This window comes from Diceros bicornis, chromosome 12, assembly GCF_020826845.1.
Source record: "Diceros bicornis minor isolate mBicDic1 chromosome 12, mDicBic1.mat.cur, whole genome shotgun sequence".
In the NCBI taxonomy this organism is placed as follows: Eukaryota; Metazoa; Chordata; class Mammalia; order Perissodactyla; family Rhinocerotidae; genus Diceros; species Diceros bicornis.
The window spans coordinates 76644903-76668637 of NC_080751.1; the positions used below are offsets into that span (position 1 = coordinate 76644903).

The 23735-nt window shown below is 42.7% G+C and overlaps 1 protein-coding gene across 4 annotated transcripts in view; it reads left to right on the forward strand.

The window, feature by feature from the left end:
• Window positions 1–23735, forward strand: part of MYT1L (myelin transcription factor 1 like) — a 161194-nt gene that overhangs the window by 20257 nt on the left and 117202 nt on the right. For all 4 annotated transcript variants that reach the window (XM_058550695.1, XM_058550696.1, XM_058550693.1 and 1 more), the window contains exon 4: window positions 11479–11834. In XM_058550695.1, coding sequence (XP_058406678.1) covers window positions 11479–11834 — 356 coding nt within the window. The remainder of the gene's footprint in view (window positions 1–11478; window positions 11835–23735) is intronic.

Here is a 23735-nt window from a genome sequence, read left to right on the forward strand (position 1 = left end):
GCACACTTTTCACTGAAAGCCAGATGCTGGCAGAACCCAAGTCCCGACAGGCCCGTACCGGAAGTGTCCATAATATCAATCAATAGAAATAAATGTTGAATACCCACTCCTGGGCAGAGTGGGGACTTAGAATAGTTAATTATATGGCACAGTCCCTAAAGCCAGGGAGAAACAGTTCAATTGAGATGATGAGATGAGCACACATCAAAAATTCAAGAAAAATACAAGGTAGTTTACAAGATTGATGCTAAAGATCTAATGGCACAGAGTTCTTAAATGTAGAAGGTCCTGCATTCTAGACTGATCAGGAATGACTTTATGGAGAAGATAGAACTTGAGATGGTCTTGCAGGGTCAGTATAAGAGGGCATTTTAGGCCAGAAGAGTCATGAATGAACATAGAAGTATAGGTTGAGAATGATGGAAAATGGGTAACCACAATGAGGGATGAATGCAGGCATGGAGTAGAATCTAAAATTATATAGAAAGGATATAGCCACATTTTTAAAGTTCTTAAAAATTAAGTAGACAATGTCCAAGTTCAAGATAGGTTTGAACACACTTGTTAGCTAGTACTTCCTTGCAGACCTCATTAAAATGACAGCAAAGAGTTTGGTTCTTAAAGGCAAAAAGACAGTGGGAAAAACAATGGGAGAGGAGGGAACGGCATCAGCATTTTGGAAGTTAGAAAACAGAGAATTGTGTGTGGTCTGATCTGGCAGACTCCCTGCCCCTCAGCAAGAGCTGAATTCTAGGCACCTGAAGAAGGCTGAGAGGCAGCCTGGTGTTGCTGCGGAAGCCCCTGAAGCCCGAGAAGTGGCGGTCCCAGGCACTCCTGAAAGTGTTGGTGACCGTGGATCTGAAAGCTGGAAAACTGGCTTTACGTTTGCTGGGAAGCAGAGACCCCAGTCTACCGCTCTGCTCCGTGAGCCAAAGGAACTAACCCTCTTTCTCGCTAGAGGTGTAATAAGCTTAGAGAATTGTTCCCTAGATAAAATAAAGCGTAGAGCTTATCACTGGGGTCACCAGACAGTTGAGGGCAAACAGGAGGGCTTAGTGGGCATCTGTGCACTGAATGTTGAGACGCTGGATGTCTCCCACAGTGGATTTAAAGCATATTGTCTGCCAGGACGGTATCCTCAGCCAGGAGCTTGAAAGAGCCTTCTCTGGGGAATCTGACCAATACAAGAGGGAAAAAAATACTTCGTGTTGTGTTACTTGGCAAAGCAGCCTCGTCAGATCACTGTACCTGAAGCTCACAATCAACACATAGTCCTCTCCTAAATATGAGCGGACAGTCAAAGTTAAACAAGAAAAAGCCTCTAAGATGAAGACAGTAAAACAGAAGAAACAACTTGAAGAAAACAGAGATTATGCAGAGAGAAGACTTTCCAAAACAACGCAATATTCTCAAAGAAATGGGAAGATAATTTATTTAGAAAACAATTAGAAGCTCTATGAAATTTAGAAAAAATTGAAAGTAAGAAATAAAAATTCAAGAGAATGCTTGAAAATAAAGTTGAAGAAATCTCCCAGTTAGAAGGACAACACCATGGGAAAAAATAGGAGAGAAAAGATAAGACAATGAAAAAACCAGCCCAGGAAACACAACATCCAAACAACAGTAATTCAGAACAAGAGACCAGAGAAAACAGTAAGGATAAAATAGTGTAAGAAGCAATTCAAAAAATTTCCTTGAACTGACTTTCCAGATCGACACAGCCCACTAAGTACCCAGCACTAGAGAGGAAATATCCCCCTCCAAGAGATGTCATCAAGGAACCTCAGAACCCTGAGACAAAGAGGCGATCTGAAAAGCCCCCAATGAGAAGGGACAAAAAGTTAAGTTTTCATACAAAGGATCAAAAATCATAACAGTACTGGACTTTTTGACATGATCACAGGAAACTAGAACATAAGGAGGAAAACTGTTTAAGTTCTAAGGGAAAATGCTTTGTGATTTAAAATTATACACCCACACAAACCATCAATTCAGTGCCAGTGTAGAGCAAAGACATTTCAGACATGCAAGGTAGCAGAAAATGTCCCCTTCATGCGCCCTTCCTCAGTAAGCTCCTAGAGGATGAAATCCACTCAAATGAGAGATGACAGAGGAAGAGAAACCTTGGGTCCAGAAAATGAGAAATCCAACACAGGGAGGAGGGAAGTGCATTCCCATGAAGATGATGATGGGGATTCCACGATGGACAGGGGCCTGGGGTAGACAGTTAGAGTAGGTGAGACAACTCAGATAGAGACTCCTTTAAGGCAAGATTCATGGAAGGCCTGATGGATCTGATCTTAAGCAGAGTTTTATACACCTGGGGGAAAGTTTGGGAATCAAATAATGAAAATTACATAGAAAATTAAAAATGTATTGATACAGGGAAAATTAAAGTTATGCAGGAAAGAAAAAGTACTCCTAGTACAGTACCTGGCTCTGCTGCTCTGTAATGTTCAAATAATATCAAAAGTGAGTATCGATCTAACCAAAATCACACAATAGTCAGATTGGGAATTTGGGGATACTAAAAATGCACTTGTTTACTGGGGGATGTGGGGGGTGGGGAGTGTGATGTCAAAGGTGACCCTCATCTTTCAGAGTAGGAAGTCAACAGAGAATGCCTAAAAGTAGGAAATCAAGAAGTAGTAATATATATAAGCATTTATTTAGAAAAGTAGTAGTGAAAACCAAAAGAATCAGCTTGAATTTTGACAATGATTACTTGGGGGAATGGAAATTCATGAGGGTGAGATTTGGAAGACTTTTCAAACTGGTTGTCTCTTCAAACTATGTGCAAATAAAAACTAATTTAAAAACCAAGCAGAGGAGTGTAAATATGATTCAGTGTAGAAAATCTATTGATGAAATCTGAATAGAGGACGGACCTGATAAAAGTTGTAATTCAAGAAAACGTGTTTGACCTCAAGCAGGATGATAGCAATGGGAAGAGACTAGATTTAGAAATGTCTGCTAGAAGGAAACCAGGTGTGGGAGGTTGAGAACCTTATGAGGGTCAACAGAAGTTGGGAGTGGAAGGAACACCTGGTCAGACCTACATCCTGTAGTGCAGGCTCATAGCCTTCCTGAGATGCATGCTCACCTTCCCCATGCCTCACCACACTTCCCCACTCCTCAACATGCCTCCCCACACCTTCCCCATGCCTCCCCACACCTCACCATGCCTTCCCCACACCTCACCACGCCTCACCACACCTTCCCCACGTCTCACCACACCTCACCAATCGCTTCCTTCCCTTCAGAAGGAAGTGTCAATCAGACAAACTAAATATAAAGGACGATTCCTGGTATTCTTTGTGACCAGACCCATGTCCTCGTGTTTCTGGATCTGCTGCACCTGTGGCATTTCAAGAAATGACCTGACTCAGAATAAATGGTCTTAGTGCAACAGATACTTCTGGAAGGGATTGTAATTGTGAAAGTCCTGAATATCTCCCATTTAGGGTGTGCTTTTGAGGCAAATTCAAGATTAGTGATATGTGGTTGGAATAGAGAAGTCCAACAGAATCGAAAGAAAGAAGGAAGGGAGGAAGGGAGGAAGGAAGGGAGGAAGGGAGGAAAGGAGGAAGGGAGGAAGGGAGGAAGGGAGGAAGGAAGGAAGGGAGGAAGGAAGGGAGGGAGGGAGGGAGGGAAGAAGGGAGGAAGGAAGGAAGGGAGGGAGGGAGGAAGGGAGGAAGGGAGGGAGGGAGGGAGGGAGGGAGGAAGGGAGGAAGGAAGGAAGGGAGGAAGGGAGGGAGAGAGGAAGGGAGGGAGGGAGGACGGGGGAGGGCAGGGAGAGAGGAAGGAAGGGAGGAATAGGAGAGGGGCAGGGAGGCACTGCGCTGGTGCTGGTTGCTGCTGGTGGTGGCACCCACACTCAAGGGCTGCATGAGTTGAGCCCTTTCAGCTTTAAAGGAATGGAGACACACCGGTTATTTCAGGTGAAAAGAGAAAGAGGAAGAGGATATTGTAAGGATTTCAGGAATTTTAAAAGCACACAAGAAATAATCTCAGCAGCCAAATAACCAAACCTCCTGGAAAGTGGATTTGGGAAAACGGTGCCAGCTTACTGCATGTGCCGTGCCCAGCCTCGGAGGGACCATCAGCGGGCGTGGGGGCACGGACCCGCGGCCTTCACTTGGGGAAGTATTTTCCGTGAGTTGAAATAGATTAAAGTTAGTGATTATTTTATGTTTTATTTGAATCTTTGAATTACTATTCAAGGCAATAAATATTTAATAACAGACTACACCATGTAAAGTGACTTAAAAAAAGATGATAAAGCAAGTCTCTGCCTTCCAGAAACAGATTTTTTTTAATTCTCGGAGCAGAAGGGTCAAGTAAATATTTTGAAAAATTATTCCTTGAATGTCTTAGAATGCTTAGAACATTTATGTCACATATAACTTAGAAATGTATACTTTTCAAATCAGCTAGACTCTTATTTACAGCACTCTACAGAGGATAAAAGAACAAAATTATGAAAATACGTCAATATCTAGTTAAAACTGTGAAGTGGTTTTATTAATATATATGTTGAAAAGCTCTATCGGGAAGACATTTGAAATGCTGGCTATTTAATTGAATAATTCAATGAAATAAATTACTTCTGAAGTATTTTTAAATGCTTTTATATATTCTAGAAACATATAAAAATAATCATTTAAAAATTTAGAGGTAAGAAGAGATGTCAATTGTACTTAAAATAAGAAGATGGAGAAAATAAGAAAAAGAGAACTCAGTTCTTGAAGCACCTCCCACATGCTAACCAATAGGTATTTTACATATATTGTGTTTTTTATTTGCTGCCAAAAGTCTATGAAATAGATATTACTGTGTCCATCTTACAGATGGAGCAATTGAGGCTAATGGGAATTATAGAAGTTGCTCAAAGTTAAATAGTTGTGTAACCTTGAGCAAAGTTACTTACACATACACAGTTGGTGGAGTTATTGTTTATATTGATATAGTTCTGGTGCTGTTCACAGACCTCTCCAGGCCTCTGGTGACCTGAACCTTCCTGCATCTTTGTAGACGGCTCACCCTTCCAGGGAGGTTCAGAGCCCGCCCACGGTGCGCTGTCCCAACTGGCCCTGGTCGCTCTTCTCACACCTGCTGTGGGCCCCCGAGCGCTCTGTGAGCTGTCTGGAGGCTGCATGTTTCTATGATCCCACCTTCCTCCCAGCCAGACCGGCATGGCAGGATGGGGGGCATGAACCCCCATGCCTTATGCCTCCTGCGAGCCCTCCCAGCACTCAGCCAGGCCTCAGGCCTCTGCGTCTCCTTCCCCTCTCTCCTCCCTTTCCTAAAGTCCCTCTGGTGCTAGGGGTTCTGTCCTGAGCTGCCTTCTCCTCTCACTCACTCTTTTCCTGGAAGCCAAGTCCATGTCCAACCAGAGACTGCAGTGCTGACTGCCCCAAAGCAACATTTCCAGCCCAGACATCCCTCCTGATTCTAGCCCCTCTAGCTGTCCTCTAAACTGGGACACCTCAAATATAGCGCACCAAGTCAGCCTGATCTCTGCCCCTTCCCACCAAAAAAACCAACAAAATCTTTGAGTCCTGTAAATTCTCCGTATCATGGATATGACCTTGCTTTCCTCCAGCCCGTCCCCACATTGCAGCCACAGTATGGATCTGATCATGCTAGTAAACATTCCAGGGTTTCCCACTGCTCCTAGGATAAACACTAACCACCTTATCACTGCCATCTCCATCTCCAGGTCCACATCTTGCCATCTCACTGATGCAGTCACACTGCTCCCTCTCTCTGTCTCTCTCTCTTTCTCTCTCTCTGTCTGTCTCTCTCTCTGTCTCTCTCTCTCTCTGTCTCTCTGTCTGTCTCTCTCTCTATCCCTCTCTCTCTGTCTCTCTCTCTCTGTCTCTCTGTCTGTCTGTCTCTCTCTATCCCTCTCTCTCTGTCTCTCTCTCTCTCCTTCTTGCTCTCCCACCCCACCCCTGCCCTATTGGTTCCTCTGTGAAGTTTTCCCATCCTCTCCATTAGGGTAACTGTCTCTGGTTGTGTCCCGTGAGGTTAGGAATATGTCTCCACTACTCAGCGAAACATTTCCTGAACAAATGAATCACTCAATCTAATCATTCAACAAATATTTTTTGAGCACCCACTTACTATATGATAGACATTAGAGAAACAAATATGTTATTATTTTAGTGGCTCCTTACAATAGCCCAATGAGAAAGCATGGTGTGTTTGGCCCTCTCCAGACCTCAGAAAGCTAAGACACGGAGAAAAGAGGAGTTTCAAGGACCTTGTTCAGTGTTTCTCAGCCGTGTGACTTTAAACAGTTACTCAAAATGGGAATAATAACTTCTATCTCATAGGGTCATCATGAGGGATTAATAATGGATTAATAATGTAAAGATTTTAGAAAACACCAGGTACATATTAAGTGCTCTGTGAGTAGTGTTGGTATCAGCCGAGCTGAGATTAGAACTCAGGACTCCAGAATCATATTCAAATATTATTTCTATTATTCCAAAATAATTATTTTAACCTTAAAAAACTGAGGCTATTCAAGCAATACAAGAAAAATATCATCCGTGAAAAAAAAGATTATAAAGAACCACTTGTAATTCTCTGAATTGACTTTGTGAGGCCATTCTGTGCTTCACGAGCATCACCGTTGGTGGATGACGGGCCAGGAGGCAAGACCATTCTTATTCCCACCGCTTTGTCTCTTATAAGCGGCTGTAACAAGAGATTGGGGAGCAGGGCATGCTCTAACAATTGGGTTTCTCTGTTACTGAGACCCTACCCCCTGTTCGTATTAAAATTGGATAAATGAAACCTCAAGTAAAAGACCGTTAAAAATAACATGGAAACCAGCCCCGAGACCATGTAATACACCATATTGCAAATATATGTGTTCACTGTGGGAACTCCATAGCAAATAATCAATTTTCTAGAGTATCCTGATGCAAAAGACTGAAGATTGTTGGGGCCAGCCCTGTGGCTTAGCAGTTAAGCGTGTGCGTTCCGCTGCTGGCGGCCCGGGATTGGATCCCAGACGCGCACTGACGCACCGCTTGTCAGGCCATGCTGTGGCGGCGTCCCATATCAAGTGGAAGAAGATGGGCACAGATATTAGCCCAGGGCCAGTCTTCCTCAGTAAAAAAGAGGAGGATTGGCATGGATGTTAGCTCAGGGCTGATCTTCCTCACCAAAAAAAAAAAAAAACTGAAGATTGTTTAAATCAAGTTAACGTCAAAAAGATTGTAAAAGCTACAACAACTAAAAGGCATTTTGAGGAGTCCAGACGAGCATGGTGGGCCCGTAGGGTAGCGAGGCTTGGAGGAACTTGGAGCTAACCAAATGCAGTTCTTCCACTTGTCACTTTAAGTAACTTAAGCGGGGTTAAAACATATGAACTACTATGATCTTATGAGTAGCCATATTTACTAATGCTTTGAAGTTTCTCTGTGTGAAAAACGTATAAAATGCGTTTGTTGTAATCTTCACGTGTCTGCTGCTATAGGAAGGGGCGTGAGTTAGGGTGGGGTGTAAGAAAGAAAGGGTCTGTCAGTGCGTTGCGGACGTTGACTTTGCATCCAGCCTCGAGGGTGTGAAGAAGCATCTGCACATGCTGCAGCGCGCCGGAAGCATCCTTCTTCATTCGGCAGATCCTTATTGAGCGCTTACTGTGTCCCGTGTGGCAGCCGCTCGCCACCTGTGGCTATTGGACACTTGAAATGTGACCAGTGCAGCTGAGAAATTAATTTTTAAATTTTCTTTCATTTTAATTAAATCGCTACATATGACTGGTGGCTACTGTATTGGATACTGCAGCTCTAAAATTTAACAGTCAATTAAACAGAGGCCATTTTCTCAATCTTGTGAAGGAGAAAGACAGTAGGTCAACCCATAATCACATGAGAATGTGATAATGCTTTCATTTTTAATAAATAGAAAAACTGTAGTTTGTCCATTCAATAAATATTCATTGAGCAAGCATCATACGCGAGGTTCCTTCAACCACCGTGGGAAATACTAGTGGAGGCTTGACGAGGGTACTGAAAGCAGGAAGGAGGAATGAGACAGTGACATGAATTCCAACCATAAGCTGAGCTTGGACCCTCCCTGCATGTGGGAGATGTGAGTGAAGAGCCAGACATGGCACCTGCCAAGTTCATTTACCTGGGTTTCACCTTAGTGCCAGCTTCCCAGTTATTCCTAAGAATCTACCGTTTATTCCACATGGTTTCTGTCACTCTGGGGACATTCCAGAATTGTGGAATGTCACATAGAAAGACTCATATGTGTTGGTAGACACGAGCGCAAATGAATGTGGAAGTGATGGCGGCAGTGAGGCAGGCTGGCTTTCCCAGCAGGTGGATGGAGAGCACCTGCCAGGTGGAGGAGCCGTACCCACTCTCGTGCAGGTGTGGAGATTCTCTACTTCCAGCTCACGGGACACCTCATCAGCAGATGTGGTGTTCACAGAATGTGGGTTGAGGAGGACCCACACTCCCCAAGTGTTCCAGAATTGCTTTCTATGCTTCGCTTTGAAATATTCCAAACTATTGGGTCTCGTAGACCAGGAGACATCTGTCGATTTGAGCAGATTTTTGAGCCATGTGCTGTTTGACACAGAGAGAATGAAATCTGTCTTGTGGGCTTGAATTCTGCTGTCACATTTAAAGTGAATAGCAGACCTGGCAGTCAATGAGAATGGCTCAAATAGAGAAGGGACAAACGGGATCTGTTTGTAGTTGGAGTGCAATTTTATTTACTGTTTACATTAACGGCCAGAAGGAAAAGCTTGAGCATCAAACTCTGTGAAGTGGCAGAAGACACTGGAAGTTTGATGCCAGCTAATTCCAAACAGTTTAAAAAATGAAGCCAAATTGTTTACAAAATGTAGGATAGGGAAGTAAAACCAATCCAGGTGAAAATAAGACAATTTCCGTTCTCTTGCTCTGAACTCTGCAGCTTCACCATCTCAAGGTCTAAGCAAACATGAGCCACTTTGAGATCTGGGGCAACGAAGTGTGTGAGAGAATAAAACAGGAAATCCCATCTGAGTGCTGAGTGCATCTGAAGACGCTTCCCATTGCCATGTTGAGTTGGGGGTATTTTGAATAACATTACTGAGGAGCTTGGAGTCAACTGGTTTTACATCATTTCCTAGCAATCTGGATGAAGCTGATGGTTAAAAGTGGGCCTCCTTATCTGTTTTAGTGAATGCCCGTCGTGCAGTTTTGACGGCAGAACAGACGCATCAAACAATTTATTAGTGAGCTGAGAAGAGAGAGAAGAGGTAGGGGAAGGTAGCAATAGTCATTATGACCTGCAAAATCACAGCAGACCCTGCAAGAGCAAGCATACTTACTGTTACATCTACTAACTTATTATTTGGACAAACACAGAGTGAATGCATTAAACAAGTCCACTCAGATCCAGGACCACCTTGTGAGAAGACTGGTTGGTGTGGACCTTAGATTTGACTAGTTGTCAGGTAGAATTCAGCACAATGGCGGTGGAGAGCAAGGTGGAGTGGAACCAATCCATCAACACTATGGAATGTTTGTCTGAGATTACTGACTCAGATTCTTCCCAAAACATGTAAAAGTTCACATAAAAGAAATCTTGGATATCTGTTTATTTCACATTATAAATACTATATAGACCAATATTTGTTTTTTCTGGTTATAATAAGTATTATTCTTGTTTTGATTCTTATATTTTTAAGCGATGATAACTTGTAAAAGGCAAATGACTGATCATCCTAGTATTTCGTAGGATAGTGGCACTGCCTGTGCGCAGCTCCTCATCTCCTGTCTCACGCGCCCTCCAGTCTGCTCTCCTCACTGCACCTTGCTGTCACCTTCCTAACGTACACATTTGATTGCATCATTGAGCACGTGAAAGAACTCAAATAACTCCCTATTTCCTGCAAAAAATCTAGAAGCCCATAATTAGTCCGTAGGTTGGTCTGATCCTGCCAACTCTCAACCCTTACCGCCCGCTCTCATGCGCACTCCCCCCTTCACACTCTAGACTGCAGTGTTTTGTTTTTATTTTAGTTTCCTGAACCTATCATGCTCTTTCATACATTCACATCTTTGAAAACTCTCTGTTTTGCTTGGAGTTTATTGAAATAGTCTCTTTCTCTCACAGACGACATGTATCTTTCCTTCAAGGCCTGGCACCAGTGTTGCCTCTTCCTGGGGAACTCTCAGCTCCCTTCAGTGGCTGCCCCTCTTTTCATGGCCTAGTGTCCTCTGTGTATTTTCATCTTAGCATTTGTCACACTCCACCCATTCATTCAACAGCCGTTTATTGAGTGCCTATGACCCGCCAGGTCTTTGTGTACTGTGGTAAATGGTGATCATGGTTCTAACACATTCTTACTCACTTGTCTAAGTCCCCAGTTGGATCCTTGAGGTGAGGATCTGTGCGTTTCACCTCTGAATCTCCTGCACAGCACAGGGTCCAGCACAAAGGAGCCTTCCAAGATAAATATGCACTGGATGGGTGCATGACTGAATAAATATCTCACCATTCCCAGATCTAAACATAAGCTAATTAAAGTCTACAGGAACCCCTACCAAAGTAGTCGGTTAGTAATGGAGATTGCACATGGCATTTTAGACAAATGGGATATTTGCCCACCCTGTTTTTGCCTCTGTCCTTTTTCCCCTTTTTCCTTGTAGTATATACATAGAGTGTTCAGGAAGAAAAGAACTGTAATTAGCAACATAGCTTTGGAAAATTTCCCTTCCTCCAGGAATGAGTGTGAGCTCCTGCTGTACGGGGCTTACCCACATTTGGGCCGATTTCAACATGATTTGGTAATGACTGCCAATATCGCTGAGTGTTTCTGTAATGCTGGGGGTGGGACTGATGCAAGCCAAGACTGATAACATTCTGTATAAGTTTAATTGTAGAGTTTCTCTCACCAACAGGTGTTTATGGCTAGTCTTCTTTGAGTAGGTTATGGTGTCTAAAGATAGAATTTTATCCATGGAACATGTAAATCCAAATATATCCAAAGCTTTTTCACAACGTGTATTTTTATATATCACATAAATGTATATATGTTAATAGAGCGTGCATGAACTAATTCTTCTTTTAAAATGTGCATTACACACAGTATATATTTGGTAAGATGTTTACTAAATTTGTGTTGTCAACTGCATGATATGGTGCAAGTGCTTCATAAGCCATCCTCATGAATTTTATTAAGATCTCCATGTTATTACGAGGAATGATAGTAATGAGGAACTGGAAGATCAGGCAAAATGTTAATGGTAACTAGACAAATGCAAGCTGAATTTCTTTGTACTATCATTTCGTTAAGAGATTTTGGCACGTGTGTGAGAACGGGTGTATGCTTAGATCCTGCCGGCATTTGTGCTGACGGCACGCGTGCTAAACCTTAGCTCTCTTGGTCAGAACTCTCATTGCTCATATCTTCAAAGATAGTAACACATCTTCTCTCTCTCTCTTTTTTAACAGTGTATATGGCTGCCCCTTGGCTAAAAAAAGAAAAACACAAGATAAACAGCCCCAAGAACCTGCTCCTAAACGGAAACCGTTTGCAGTGAAAGCAGACAGCTCCTCAGTAGACGAGTGCTATGAGAGCGACGGGACTGAGGAGGACATGGACGAGAAGGAGGAGGACGACGAGGGGGAGTTCTCTGAAGATGACGACGAGCAGAGAGATGAAGATGACGAGGAGGAGGAGGTGGACCGCGAGGAAGAGGAGGAGATTGAGGAGGAAGATGACGACGACGACGAAGATGGAGAGGATGTGGACGAGGAGGAGGAAGAGGAGGAGGAGGACGAGGACGAGGAGGAAGAAGAAGAAAATGGTAATCTTTAAAATATTAGCAAAGTATCCAGTGGTGATTTGGGCCAGTGTTTCCACAAGAGTTGCCTGGTGTTAACATTCATGACACGTTAACGACTACCGTATAAATAAGTCGTCCTGGTCAATGCTGAAAAGAACCACCGTTTATGTGTCTTTAACTTTCATTTTAAAGAATTCCTTTAAATTATCTATTAGACACTAGATTTTATTTCAGTCAAGTCAGTGTTCAGATTGGTCATCACAAATACTTGCTGAAATATTTATTGTGTACATGTGATTAGCTTAGCAATTTTTTTCCAGAAAGTTAAGTTAGCACATCTAGTCTTTAATTTTGCATTTTCTTGGATGCTCTACCCAAGAGATACTGCTATGAGCCAAAATAGTGGTGTTGGGATGGCTTAGCCCACATGCCTCCCCGGGAGTTGGGAGCTTTGTTGTGACCACGGCTGCATCAACTGGTGAAGTAGGTTTTGTCTGTCCATTGCCAAAGCTTTACTTTGGTGACTGTCACGTATTGGGATGAGAAGGAATACTGCTGAAATGAATTGATTAGTCGAGCCGCATCTGCTTCCATAGTCGAGAACCGTGTTTCTGCTCTGAGGCGTCCAGCGTTGTGCGTGAGACATAGAAGTGAAAAGCATGTTGCACAGGGTAGTGGGCGTGTTTTAGGCAATACATATAAGATGATTTTGCTTTTATATCCAGTTTTATTTTAGTGTCAGACTCAAAAATATGACTTCAAAGCTAATCTTTTCAAAAAAGTCATTTCTTCCCTAAAAAGAAGTGGCAGTTGTCTGAAGAGTCTAGTTAGATCTTCATTGGCTTCAAGTTTGCCTCAGAGAAATGCCAAAACATGTTTAAGACTGAAGGGAATGTTTTTTTCTTATGCTTCTTCCTGGGATTCAAAGCTCCTCAAGAATCTGAATTCTGGGAGACCTAATTTCTCAGTACAAAGGAGAGTTGTTCCAGCCAGTGGAGAGAGCTCTTTTAGATCAGGCAGGTGTGAGTCGGTTGTTGCTAATTCTGTGTGGCGAGCATAAGTTAACATTCCTCTTTCAGAAGTCGTAATAGTTTGTTCCAGTAAACCTGAATTTTTTGAAATAATCCTGGACTGTTACAGTGGTTTAATGTCCTTATGAAAACAATTTACCACTTACATTCACGTAGATATACAAGCGTATCTATATATACGTGTATACACACACACACACACACATACATTTTATGGATTAAAATTTGGCCTCTCAAGATTATTTTTCCTGCTTTGATATTCTAGAGCATGGTGTGGAGAAAGCGTAATTAGGAATATCAGACACACACATATAAGCACCACCAGTTCTACTAAGTGGACCACGGACATAATGCCCCAGTGCCTTTAACGAGGTGATGCGGAGTTTCATGCTGAGAATGAACAGTAGCTCTGTGTAATAAAATCTGTGGAAAGTTGGGGAGTAGACAAATTTTGCAAATTATTTCTATACACTGTATTAAATGTGTGTAGTTTTGGGTGAAATCGTTAATTGTTGAGGCTGATTAATGATTTGTAACTTAACCACGACTTCTTATAAAGATGGCATAAAATATTGCTTTTCCATGTTCTCATTCTATGCTTGAAAGCAGTAGAATTAATAAGTTATGTATATTTGTATGTGTGATAGATTAGGGTAGGATTTGTAAATATGCACCATCTAACCAAGGGTCTTAACCGAATTTTAGGTTCTGCTCTCTGTTTGCTAGAGACTTTCAATTTTAGTTTACTTAGGGTCATATATATTTTTTTTTTTTTGTGAGGAAGTCCATGCCAATCCTCCTCTTTTTGCTGAGGAAGACTGGCCCTGAGCTAACATCTGTGCTGATCTTCCTCCACTTTATGTGGGACGCCGCCAGTGTGACCTGACAAGCAGTGCGTTGGTGCGTGCCAGGGATCGGAACCCAGGCCACCAGCAGTGGAGCGTGCGCTACACCACAGGGCTGGCCCCCTTTAGGGTCATATTTAAATAATCTATTTTTAAAAATAAAAGGGACATATTTTGAAAAAGTAGTCGGCATAATTACTTGTGGGCATAATGATAGTACCATGAAACAAACAATTGCATAGTTATAATGTAGGCCCCAGCATTTCTAATTACCAATGACATGACCCACCTAGCATGGTGACCAGCACTCAAGTGCTCAGCAAATTTTGTGTCTGAATCTGAGGCACACAAGGAAGCAGGTTCCGGAAAGAAAATACCCATTAAGAGGATAAATAATCGATTGTTGGATTCCTGGTTTCAGAATTTATATTCAGCATCTGGATCCCCAGCTAAGCACCTTCTAGAATCATCTATTACATGAACTTTAAAGGAATCAACTGGAACTACTAAAGAAGGGTTCAGCCATGGGGAAATCTTATGAGATCATTAGGCTATCTCCCTCCATTATAAGACAAATATATCCGATTTACTGAATATCTTTGGCTGTAAAATGTAAGCATTTACTCCCTTTCAGGTAGCCTCTGTCAACCTACAAAAACAGAAACCAGTTTAAGAGGCAAATTGTTTATTTGAGATCTGAGAATTACAATTCAGGGAGCACAGATTCAGGTAGAAACCCAAATAGTGTCCTGATTATAGGAAAGGGGCTCAGGGTGTTTATGGAAAAAGGGAGGATGAGATGAGTCGTATTAAGGAAGAGTTCACTGGCGCTAGAGGAGGTAAGGCTGGGTCTGTACTTCATAGATGGGCTTGAGATTCGGTCATCAGGCAAAAGGCTAGACTGGTACTTCATTGACTGGTTGAGATTTGGTCATCAGCTAAGTCCAGTTTCACCAGTCCTTACAGACAGGATATTCTTGTCCTTACTGACTTCTTGGAACATTGGTGGTTTGGTCCAGTTTGGAAGATAAAGAAAACAAGACATGCAAGGCAATTCCTCTGAAATGGCTGCTCTGGCTCTATTTTAATATGGCTCTACTCGTGGCATCTTTCACATGTCTCGTGCGAATTCTTAGTCTCAAGGAGTAATTTAGATAAACAATAATGGCCTGTGTGGAGCACCCTCCACCATGGTTCTGATTGCTGCAAGTTCTCTGCAGAGAGACACCAAAGCTTTCTAAGATTTCTAAGTCAAACGAAAGTACCTCTCCTAGGAAGAAATCGCTTCACAGGCCTGGTTCCTGGAGACTGTTTCACCAAGCTTCTCCGTTATAGAGAGAAGTCTCCATTGGAGGAGCCCGATGAACAGGTGTTCCAAGACTCCAAGTAGCCAGTATCACATGAAGATATTCTGGTGGACTGTACTCCAGGTATTTCATAACCCTACAGGGTCAGGAATCTTCAGGTAGATTCTAGATCCAAGGAACTGCATAGCTTTGTTGATTGAGCACTCATTTTACGTGATCAAACTCCTAGCTGTGTTTAATTTAGTGAGAAAAAGCTTCGAAAGGCATATGTCTGTCAATCTCCTTCTTCCCTTCTCCCTTCTTTCCCTTTACCAAATACACTCTATTTTACCTAACTGCTAAATTTAGTGCCAACATCACTATTGACAAATGTGAGTTTCTGCCACAATAGCAATGTCTTTAACGCAAGAAACGCAGTGTGAGTGCTACAGGACATTCCACATAGTGCATGAGAGAGATGTGTGTCTGCCCCCTCCTTGAGTGGATTTAGCAGACATTGTGCATGCCTGAGAAACTGGGGGGTGTACCTTTCTGTGTCTGGTGACCAGAGTTCTGGGTCACCATCTTGAAGTTGGCCTTGCATGTCCCTTGGTTGATACTCATGGTGACCATTATATCCCTGGGCCGTCAGCAGATTCTCTCCAAGATGGATTGTGCCTTTTTCTTAGCAAATAGAAGCACAGAAAGGGACCTAACAGAGAAGCAAAGCAGTCATAACACAGTGAGAGGAGAACATCCCAGACAGAGCCAAGAGTCTGGCTGACACATGCACGTCTGCAAGTAGTAGACGATCACCTAACATGAAGAAACCAGGGCATCATGATGGAGCCGGAAGGACAAAACTTAAGCTGACGTCAGCCTTATGAGTAGAAGTAAAGTCTCAGACTATTTCTACTAATAGGATGCCATTATTTGCTTTTCCAGTGTAGTATTTTCCACTTCCATTATAAATTGAAATATGTAGTTTATTGAGAGATTTTGTTTTAGATAAAACAGATGTATACAAACCACCAGATTAGAACAATAGGAGCCCACGGATTATGGAAAGACTGTTATTTAGAACTTGGGAATTAGATATTAATTTTAATTCCAAGGATCCTCCAGCATCGTGGTTACATATGAACCAAAACGTTACTGGTGATGTGTATTTCCAGTGGTTATATTAATGGACAGTATTGTTTGATTTTCACAGTGATTGTGTAAGGTAGGTAGAGAAGAAACTACTTCACTCTCATTAGAAACTGAGGCTCAAAAAGAGTTGGTTATTCTCAATAAGTGGTGGATATATGGTCAGACTCTGTTGATGGTTTTTCTCACTATGGAGCTCATGTTCTTTTTACGACTTTCTGCTTATTTGAACAGCAGGGAAGAATATCTGAGTAATTCATTTCAGATTACATTAAGTTCATGTTTAATTAATCAAAATGATATTTCTTGTCCAGTTAATCTATCATAGGCTGGTCTTTTGCATGAAGAATTTTATTTTCAAAATACATTGTAATAGTCTAAGTCTGCATTTATTAAATAAAAGTTCCCTCGTTATCCTAAAGTTAAAAAAGTTATTATTCAGGGGTCATAGATTTTTCTATTCGCAGATTTTGTATGTGTTATGGTAAATATCCTTTTGGATTCTTGTGATTTGAGAAATATAGATTAAATGGTTATTTAATGCCTAGTAAGTTATGGTGTGTTTTCATACTTCAGCCCACAAAAAAGAATAAATATTTAAATATTGTGTGTATATATACTCACATGTGCGTGTATACAATAAGTATATATGTCCTTAGGAGTACATATTGTAACTGCCCACTGATAGGAAAGAAAATTCCATGAGGAGGAACATAGCAATTTGCTTTCCAGACTAAAGAAAACTTTCATATTCACTACCACCTTTAATGCATAACTGTTTCTTAATATATTCTGTTTCTGAAATGCTTTTTATGGAATCTCAAGACTGTCTTAGATAATTCAACTTTGAAGGACAATTCACTTGACCATTAGGTTAGATTAGATAAAATGCAAAAACCTACCTTTTCTGAAGGTTTTCTGGCTTTCTTTAGCACGTCGTTCTACATATGAACAGCCAAAGAGGTGTGGTGGCATTCGTGGAAGTTCACATCTAAGGAGAATTGGGTGATTTGAGGGAAATGTGAATAATCATGTTAAGAACCTTTCGAATATAGATATGATTGCTTTAGACAAGTCAAAGCAAACTGACTAGAGACAGGAAAAAAACGCGTGCTGTAGAAGCAACAGGCACCTGTGTTAGACGGCATAGTGCGCCTCATCTCCATCATCTACAGAAATAGTCTGACCTGCTGGTGGTCAGTGACTGTGACGTGCTGATCCTGGACTGTTGCCTACGCCCTCACCATGAGACGTCTGGTAGATAAGTCGAGCTTCTCACAGGATGTTTTCCTTCTGCGCTAACTCAACTTTCTTGGAAGGGAATTCAAGACAAAACCCGCCCTGTATGAATTCCTCCTCAGTGAAACAAAAATTTTTTAAAAATTGCAAAGTTTCCAGGACATTTTTTCTTCCCAACAGGATGATGCCCTGGTCCCCCAGTCATTAAAACATCATGAGAATTTGCAGTAGATAAGCTTGACTTTCCTAAGACGACGACAGAAGGAAGGTGAAGAGGGTCTGTGCTGTGGCCTCTGAGTTCCCCAAACTGCCTTTAGGATGTTGTTCTCATATTGATTAGCCAATTATCCTCTTACATCGTTCTCAGGGAAATGTCCCTAATGAGGGAAGCAAGTTGAAATGCAGACAGACTGTGAAAATCAGAATTAGCCGACCAGTTTTCTACTGCAGTCAGCAGAAAAAGCAATGAGTTCTGAGACCAACATAGAAACAAAAATGATGTGTTTAGTATGCAAGGTTTCAACTTGAGAGTGGCTGTGGACACAGTTGGGAGAAAGAATATGATGATTTTTTATCATCTTAAAAATTAATCTTTCCCTACATCCATGAAGGCGTTATTTTAGGAAGTTTGGTATGCAGATATATTGAAGTGTATGGCTCTATCACTTGGAAATGAGTAAACGCAGAATTAGACATTTCTAGGTATCAGTCTGTGATAAAAATTAAACTTTCTTGGGGGCCAGCCCGGTGGCACAAGCAGTTGGGTGCGCACGCTCCTCTGCGCCGGCCCAGGGTTCTCAGGTTCGGATCCTGGGAGTGCACCAACGCACTGCTTGGCAAGCCATGCTGTGGCAGCATCCCATATAAAGTGGAGGAAGATGGGCACGGATGTTGGCCCAGGGCCGGTCTTCCTCCTCAGCCAAAAAAAAAAAAAGAGGAGGACTGGCAGATGTTAGCACAGGGCTGATCTCCTCACACAGACACATACACAGAAAAAAAAATTAAACTTTCTTCATGCGAACTATTTTGCATAATTATAAAATATAATTATATCTTATATTTCATGAATTTTCAGACACTTCAATACAAACCAGAAAACTTGCTGATTACATAATGTCATGTACATTTAAAATGCAAGCAACATGTTTAAAGTACTGGGAAAAAACTTTTTTATGTAGTAATGAGAAATAAAAGGTGTAAGAGAATAGATCTAATATGTTTTTATTCAATTTGTTTTAAGGTCCGATTGAAGGAATTACCAGCTTATTTGCTTTGTCTTGTGAATTTAATTTTTATTCCAAATGCTAGTTTATCAAAGTTGAGAATAAAGCCTGGGGACAAGTTGTGTCTTCTCACTCTGGTTGGACCACATATCTTGAGCAAGTCGCTTACTCTCACTGGACCTTAGTTGGACTTCCAACAGTTAGGATGATAATACTCGCCCTTCATTCACCCTACTGTCGTGTTTCAAAGCTTCAAGAAGTGGCAGTATTTAGAAATGCTTAAGAGAGGCAAGCGATTCAGAACTATAATGCAGCAAATGTAATTAAGAATGACTTCTGCATGGTACCACCCTCCCATGCATTTACTTAAGCTTTTCTGTAGTTGTGAACCTTAGGTCCATGTTTATACGTAGCAAATATATTATGTGTATAAGAGCTGCATTAATTTAAGACTCAGACCATGGCGACAGCTCATTTCAAAAAATGATATGTATTTTCCATGGGCCAGTAGAAGCAGCCTGGTCCAGTAGACAGGTTTGGACTCAAACCAACGTTGAGTGGGAATCCTAGATTTGTTTCCTAGCCCTATGACCTTGAACAAAACACTAGACCTCCCTGGCTCCCATTCCTTCATCTACAAGGTGAAGGTGATAACATGTAGCCTGCAGGTCGTTATGACAACTAGAAATCACGAAGGCACCGGGCTCCAGGAGTGCGTAATGCAGTGGAACTTACGGCAAGGCTGCTAGTGCTGTGTTTTCCTTAGCAGTGCTCATGTGATACAGCCACCCCTGTCTGGACATCGCAGGGTGGCCTCTGGACTTGCATCCTGACAGGCTCTGGCACTCGCTGCGTGTCAGCCTCACTGCCACCACTCGGCCCTTTCTGTTTTCTGTTCATTCATGTTTGTTTCTCTCTTTCACCAATGACAGTGTGACTTCCCTGACTGCCGAGATGTTGTCTCTTTGGTTCATTGTTCTGCTCTGAATGGGGCTCAGTAAATAGCTGTTTCACGAATAAATGAGCAATATTCTCTTAGCGTTCCCCCAGGCCCATCAGAATCGGCCTCCATGAAACTGTGGACAAGCATAAATTTGTCTGTGATCTGATAAAGGGTTGTCGTATGCTGCCCTCTGTAAGGATTTTGCATCTTGCAGTTTGAAGAAGCTATCTGGAAATGCAGATATGTAACCCACGCAGAGAAAGGCTGAGGGAATGTTACAGCCTCGTATCTTAGGTAGACGTTTTTCTCCCTGCCTCAGCTTCCTACGTGAGATCATTCTTGTGAGATTTGTCGTTGCCGTTGAATCAGCTGTGGCGGATCCTCCCCATCCTGAGCTGAGGTTTGCATCTCCAAGGTTACTCTTAGCTTAGACAATGGGTGTCTGTGGCAAGGCGGGAAAAGCCTTGCCTGCGGCCTCATTTCAGTCATAACAAAGCCTCTAAGACAGCGACAGGCGCCAAAGTCAATAAACATTTTAGAAATAGATGACGTGGTGGGGAGCCTTCACGTGTTCATAAAGGGGAGACTGTGACAACACAGAGACAACACGTACGACCTGACTGGGTGTGGGGAAGCATTTGCTCCTGCTCTGCAGAGTAGATTGATTTGCAAAGACAGAAGGCAAAAGACAGCAGGAAATACAAAGGTACAGAGCAGATTCAAATCCATTAAACCAGTTCCTTGGCGGTTAAGTAGGTTGAGATGTGCAATGTGCAGACATTTATGGTAATGAGATTGAAGCCCAGAAATAACCACAGAGGAAACAACACACAGTTCAGAAAAGAGGGCTGGAAATGTATTTTGGGTGATTGCATATAATACACCAAAATCGACTCCCCACTGATGAGCACCAATGATAACAAAGAAACTAGCATCTGAAGGAACACGGAAATTGAAGGTCCCGCAGGGCGTGGGCGTTATTGAAGGTGAGAGAAATTCCCTAGGAGACTGTCTGTCATTCTACATCTGAGTGGTAGAGTCGTCCTGCCTGGCGTTAGTAATCTCTCGCAGTGTCAGTCTTGGTTTTCCACCCACGAATAGCTCCTCTGTCCTTGCCACTTCACAACAGCACACAGGTAAGGAAGACGAGGAGGCCGGCATGGGAGGAGGCCGTCATCACGGGCTCACCTCCACCTCTCTGAGAAAGGTGAGCATCTCTCCACTGGGAGGCTCCAGGAGAGTAAGACTGCACAGGCTGTGACAAGTCTCTCTCCTCATGTCAGCACATGCAGAGGGTGTACTGGACTGTGCCATCTGCATGCAACAGAAATAACTGTGCCCAACATAGTGTGTCAACTACGGATTCTCACATTGGTGTGCGAGTCACTCTAGTTAATTTATACAGTGCAGGGGATTATTACTGCCATGGAGTATTTCTACTTTCCTTAATTTAAAAAAATTCCAGCTCATTCTAAATATTTTTTCACAATCAATAGAGAAATCATATGCCAGATATCAGTAATTCATTTTTAAACAAGATTTCAGAGAGACTTCAAATATTTTTTTTTTTTTTTGTGAGGAGATCAGCCCTGTGCTAACATCCGCCAATCCTCCTCTTTTTTTTTTTTTTTTTTTTTTTTTTTTTGCTGAGGAAGACGGCCCTGGGCTAACATCTGTGCCCATCTTCCTCCACTTTATATGGGATGCCGCCACAGCATGGCTTGCCAAGCAGTGCGTCGGTGCGCGCCCGGGATCCGAACCAACGAACCCCGGGCCGCTGCAGCGGAGCGCGCGCACTTAACCGCTTGCGCCACCGGGCCGGCCCAAGAGACTTCAAGTATTTTATTAGTCTGTGAAAACAAAATTCAGACCCTCTTCATCCAGACTGGTGGCGGTCAGCGCAGTCTATGGGTGTGTGTCTGTGCCCCAGCACCTTGTGCCCCATCTACCAGCATCAGCCGTGCAGGGAATTGTGCTATTGCGGATGATGCCGCTTAAATGTGTAACTAGCACTTGAAGTTTTGGGATTGTGAAGGAATGGATATGGTAGAGAAATGCCCTGTAGTTGGGAAGAGAAAGGAAAAAGCAAGTCCAAGTAGAATCAGACCATATCTGCATCTATTGAGCAAAACGAGAAACAAATGAATTATCAGAGAGTAGAGGGTCCTTGTGGGGGCCACCAGGGTGGCTTGTAGAGGCAGACTTGCTCCTCTGCCCTGAGATAGCCCTGTGCTCTTGCCATTTAAGCTAAAGAATCAGGGATGGGCTAAAGAACCCAGGCATAGGCTCTTCTGTTAGGAGACAGGTATTTAGAAAAAACTCTGAAATTTGTCCTTTAGAACTCACTGCCTCCTCAACTGAAGTTCTGTGCTCTTCCCAGGCACTCATTCGAATCAGAAGCGGGGGAGGGTTTGCTGTGAGTTGAGCCTCTCTTCCCGTTAAGACAGCCTCAACATGCTCCCCACAGCCTCCTCATCTCTCCAGCATAGGGTGTGAGGGGCAAGAGTTACCTCCCCTTGAAGCAGAGAAATGCCTTCTCAACTGGGGTCTTTGTGTTTCTTGGATAACTAGTCTTTGAGAATATACCATTTTATAATCCCCAGAATATTTACAGGTTTTGGGAAGTAGGGGAAGCATTGTGTGATGGAAAAAGACTTGGGGTGGCGTAAGATGCCCAGGGTGACAATGCAGGACCCGCCACTCCCCAGGGCATGTTGATGGTGTAGGGGAGGAAGAGAATTCCTCTACCCATTCTAGGTCCTTCTGGGTGGGCTATGAATTAAATTGACATGAGACAGAATAACAGAAGAAAATCAGACAAAGCTTTATAACATGTATACATGGGAGAAACCCAGGAAAACTGGGTAACTCGCCAAAATGGCTGAGGTTGCCACCTCAAATACTATTTTTAGCTAAAGACAAAGGAGCGTGTTGGGAGTGGGGGGAGTCAGTTATGGGAGATTACCGGAAAAACAAGTAAACAAAAGTAAGTTTATTGTGCAGATTTAAGTCCTTGCCTTCCGCACTGATAAGAGTTTCTAGAGATAAGGTCATCCCCCTCTTCCTGGTACAGAAAGTGAGATTCCTTTACAACTGGAGATTTTCCTTACAGATGTAAATGTCTCTTACAAAGGGTAACTTCTACTTGGTTTTCAGAGCTTTTCCCATGTCTGCTGTTTTTAAAAAAATAACCAGCTAAAAATAATCCTTATGCCAAAGAGACACATCTTGAGGTGGCCAATTCTGATCCCCTACAACGGCAAATAGGTTGCTTCAACTCCCTGGACCTCAGTTTCTTCAGATGTGATATCAGAATTTTGACTGAATTATCTCTATAATTCTTTCCAGCACTAATATTTCTATGATCCTAAGAAAATAACAATGGCTGACTCAGGAAAATGTGGCCATCTTTCTTGTTCTCATGCTTGTAAGGGCCGTGAGCACAAATCTTTACTAGGATCATTTTAACCTCTAATAACCAGAAACCACTTTTAAACTGTGAATAGGGGTAGACACAGTCTGAAAGTTCCCCACAAAACTCAAAATAAGACAAACAACAACACTGTGAAGTAAGACGGAAATAGAAAAGGTGATAGGCCTAGAGAGGTGAAGAATCTAGAATCTTCCGGCCATATATGACAGGCACATCCCACCTCTGTTCCACTCTTACCCTCAAGATATTCCCCTTCATTCTTGTTGAACTGAGGGGGGCTTTTGATTGTGAAGGGGTCTTAGAGATTTTCTAGTTAGGCACTTCACTGTTCAGATGGTGAAAGTAAGACTTCAGGAGGGAGGGAGGGGTGCCGGGGTCCCAGGGCTAATCTCTGGAGAAGAGCCATGACTAGAACTAGCCTCTCCCTATCCCCCTCCCCACCTCCCCCTCCTCACCAGATCCTCCCCATCAGCTGGCTCCTCTCCCAGCAGAAGCTGTTGAACTGAACGCCTGGGCAGGTAGGAAACGTTTCTTCTGCCACAGAGGGAAAGATATTGCATTTGTCTCGAAGTGGGTCTGGGGTGTTTGAAGGAGGACTGAAGAGAGGGAAATGAATTCACAGGGCTCTGTCTGGTCTAGGGAGTGGGCTGCATGTGTTACAGGCAATGACAGGATCATTGTCAATGGAACAATGAGGTGGTCACAGCCTGTCCTGTGGTCCCTCTCACTCCCCTCTGGATAACCTCATCCCTGGTCATCACCTACCTTCACAC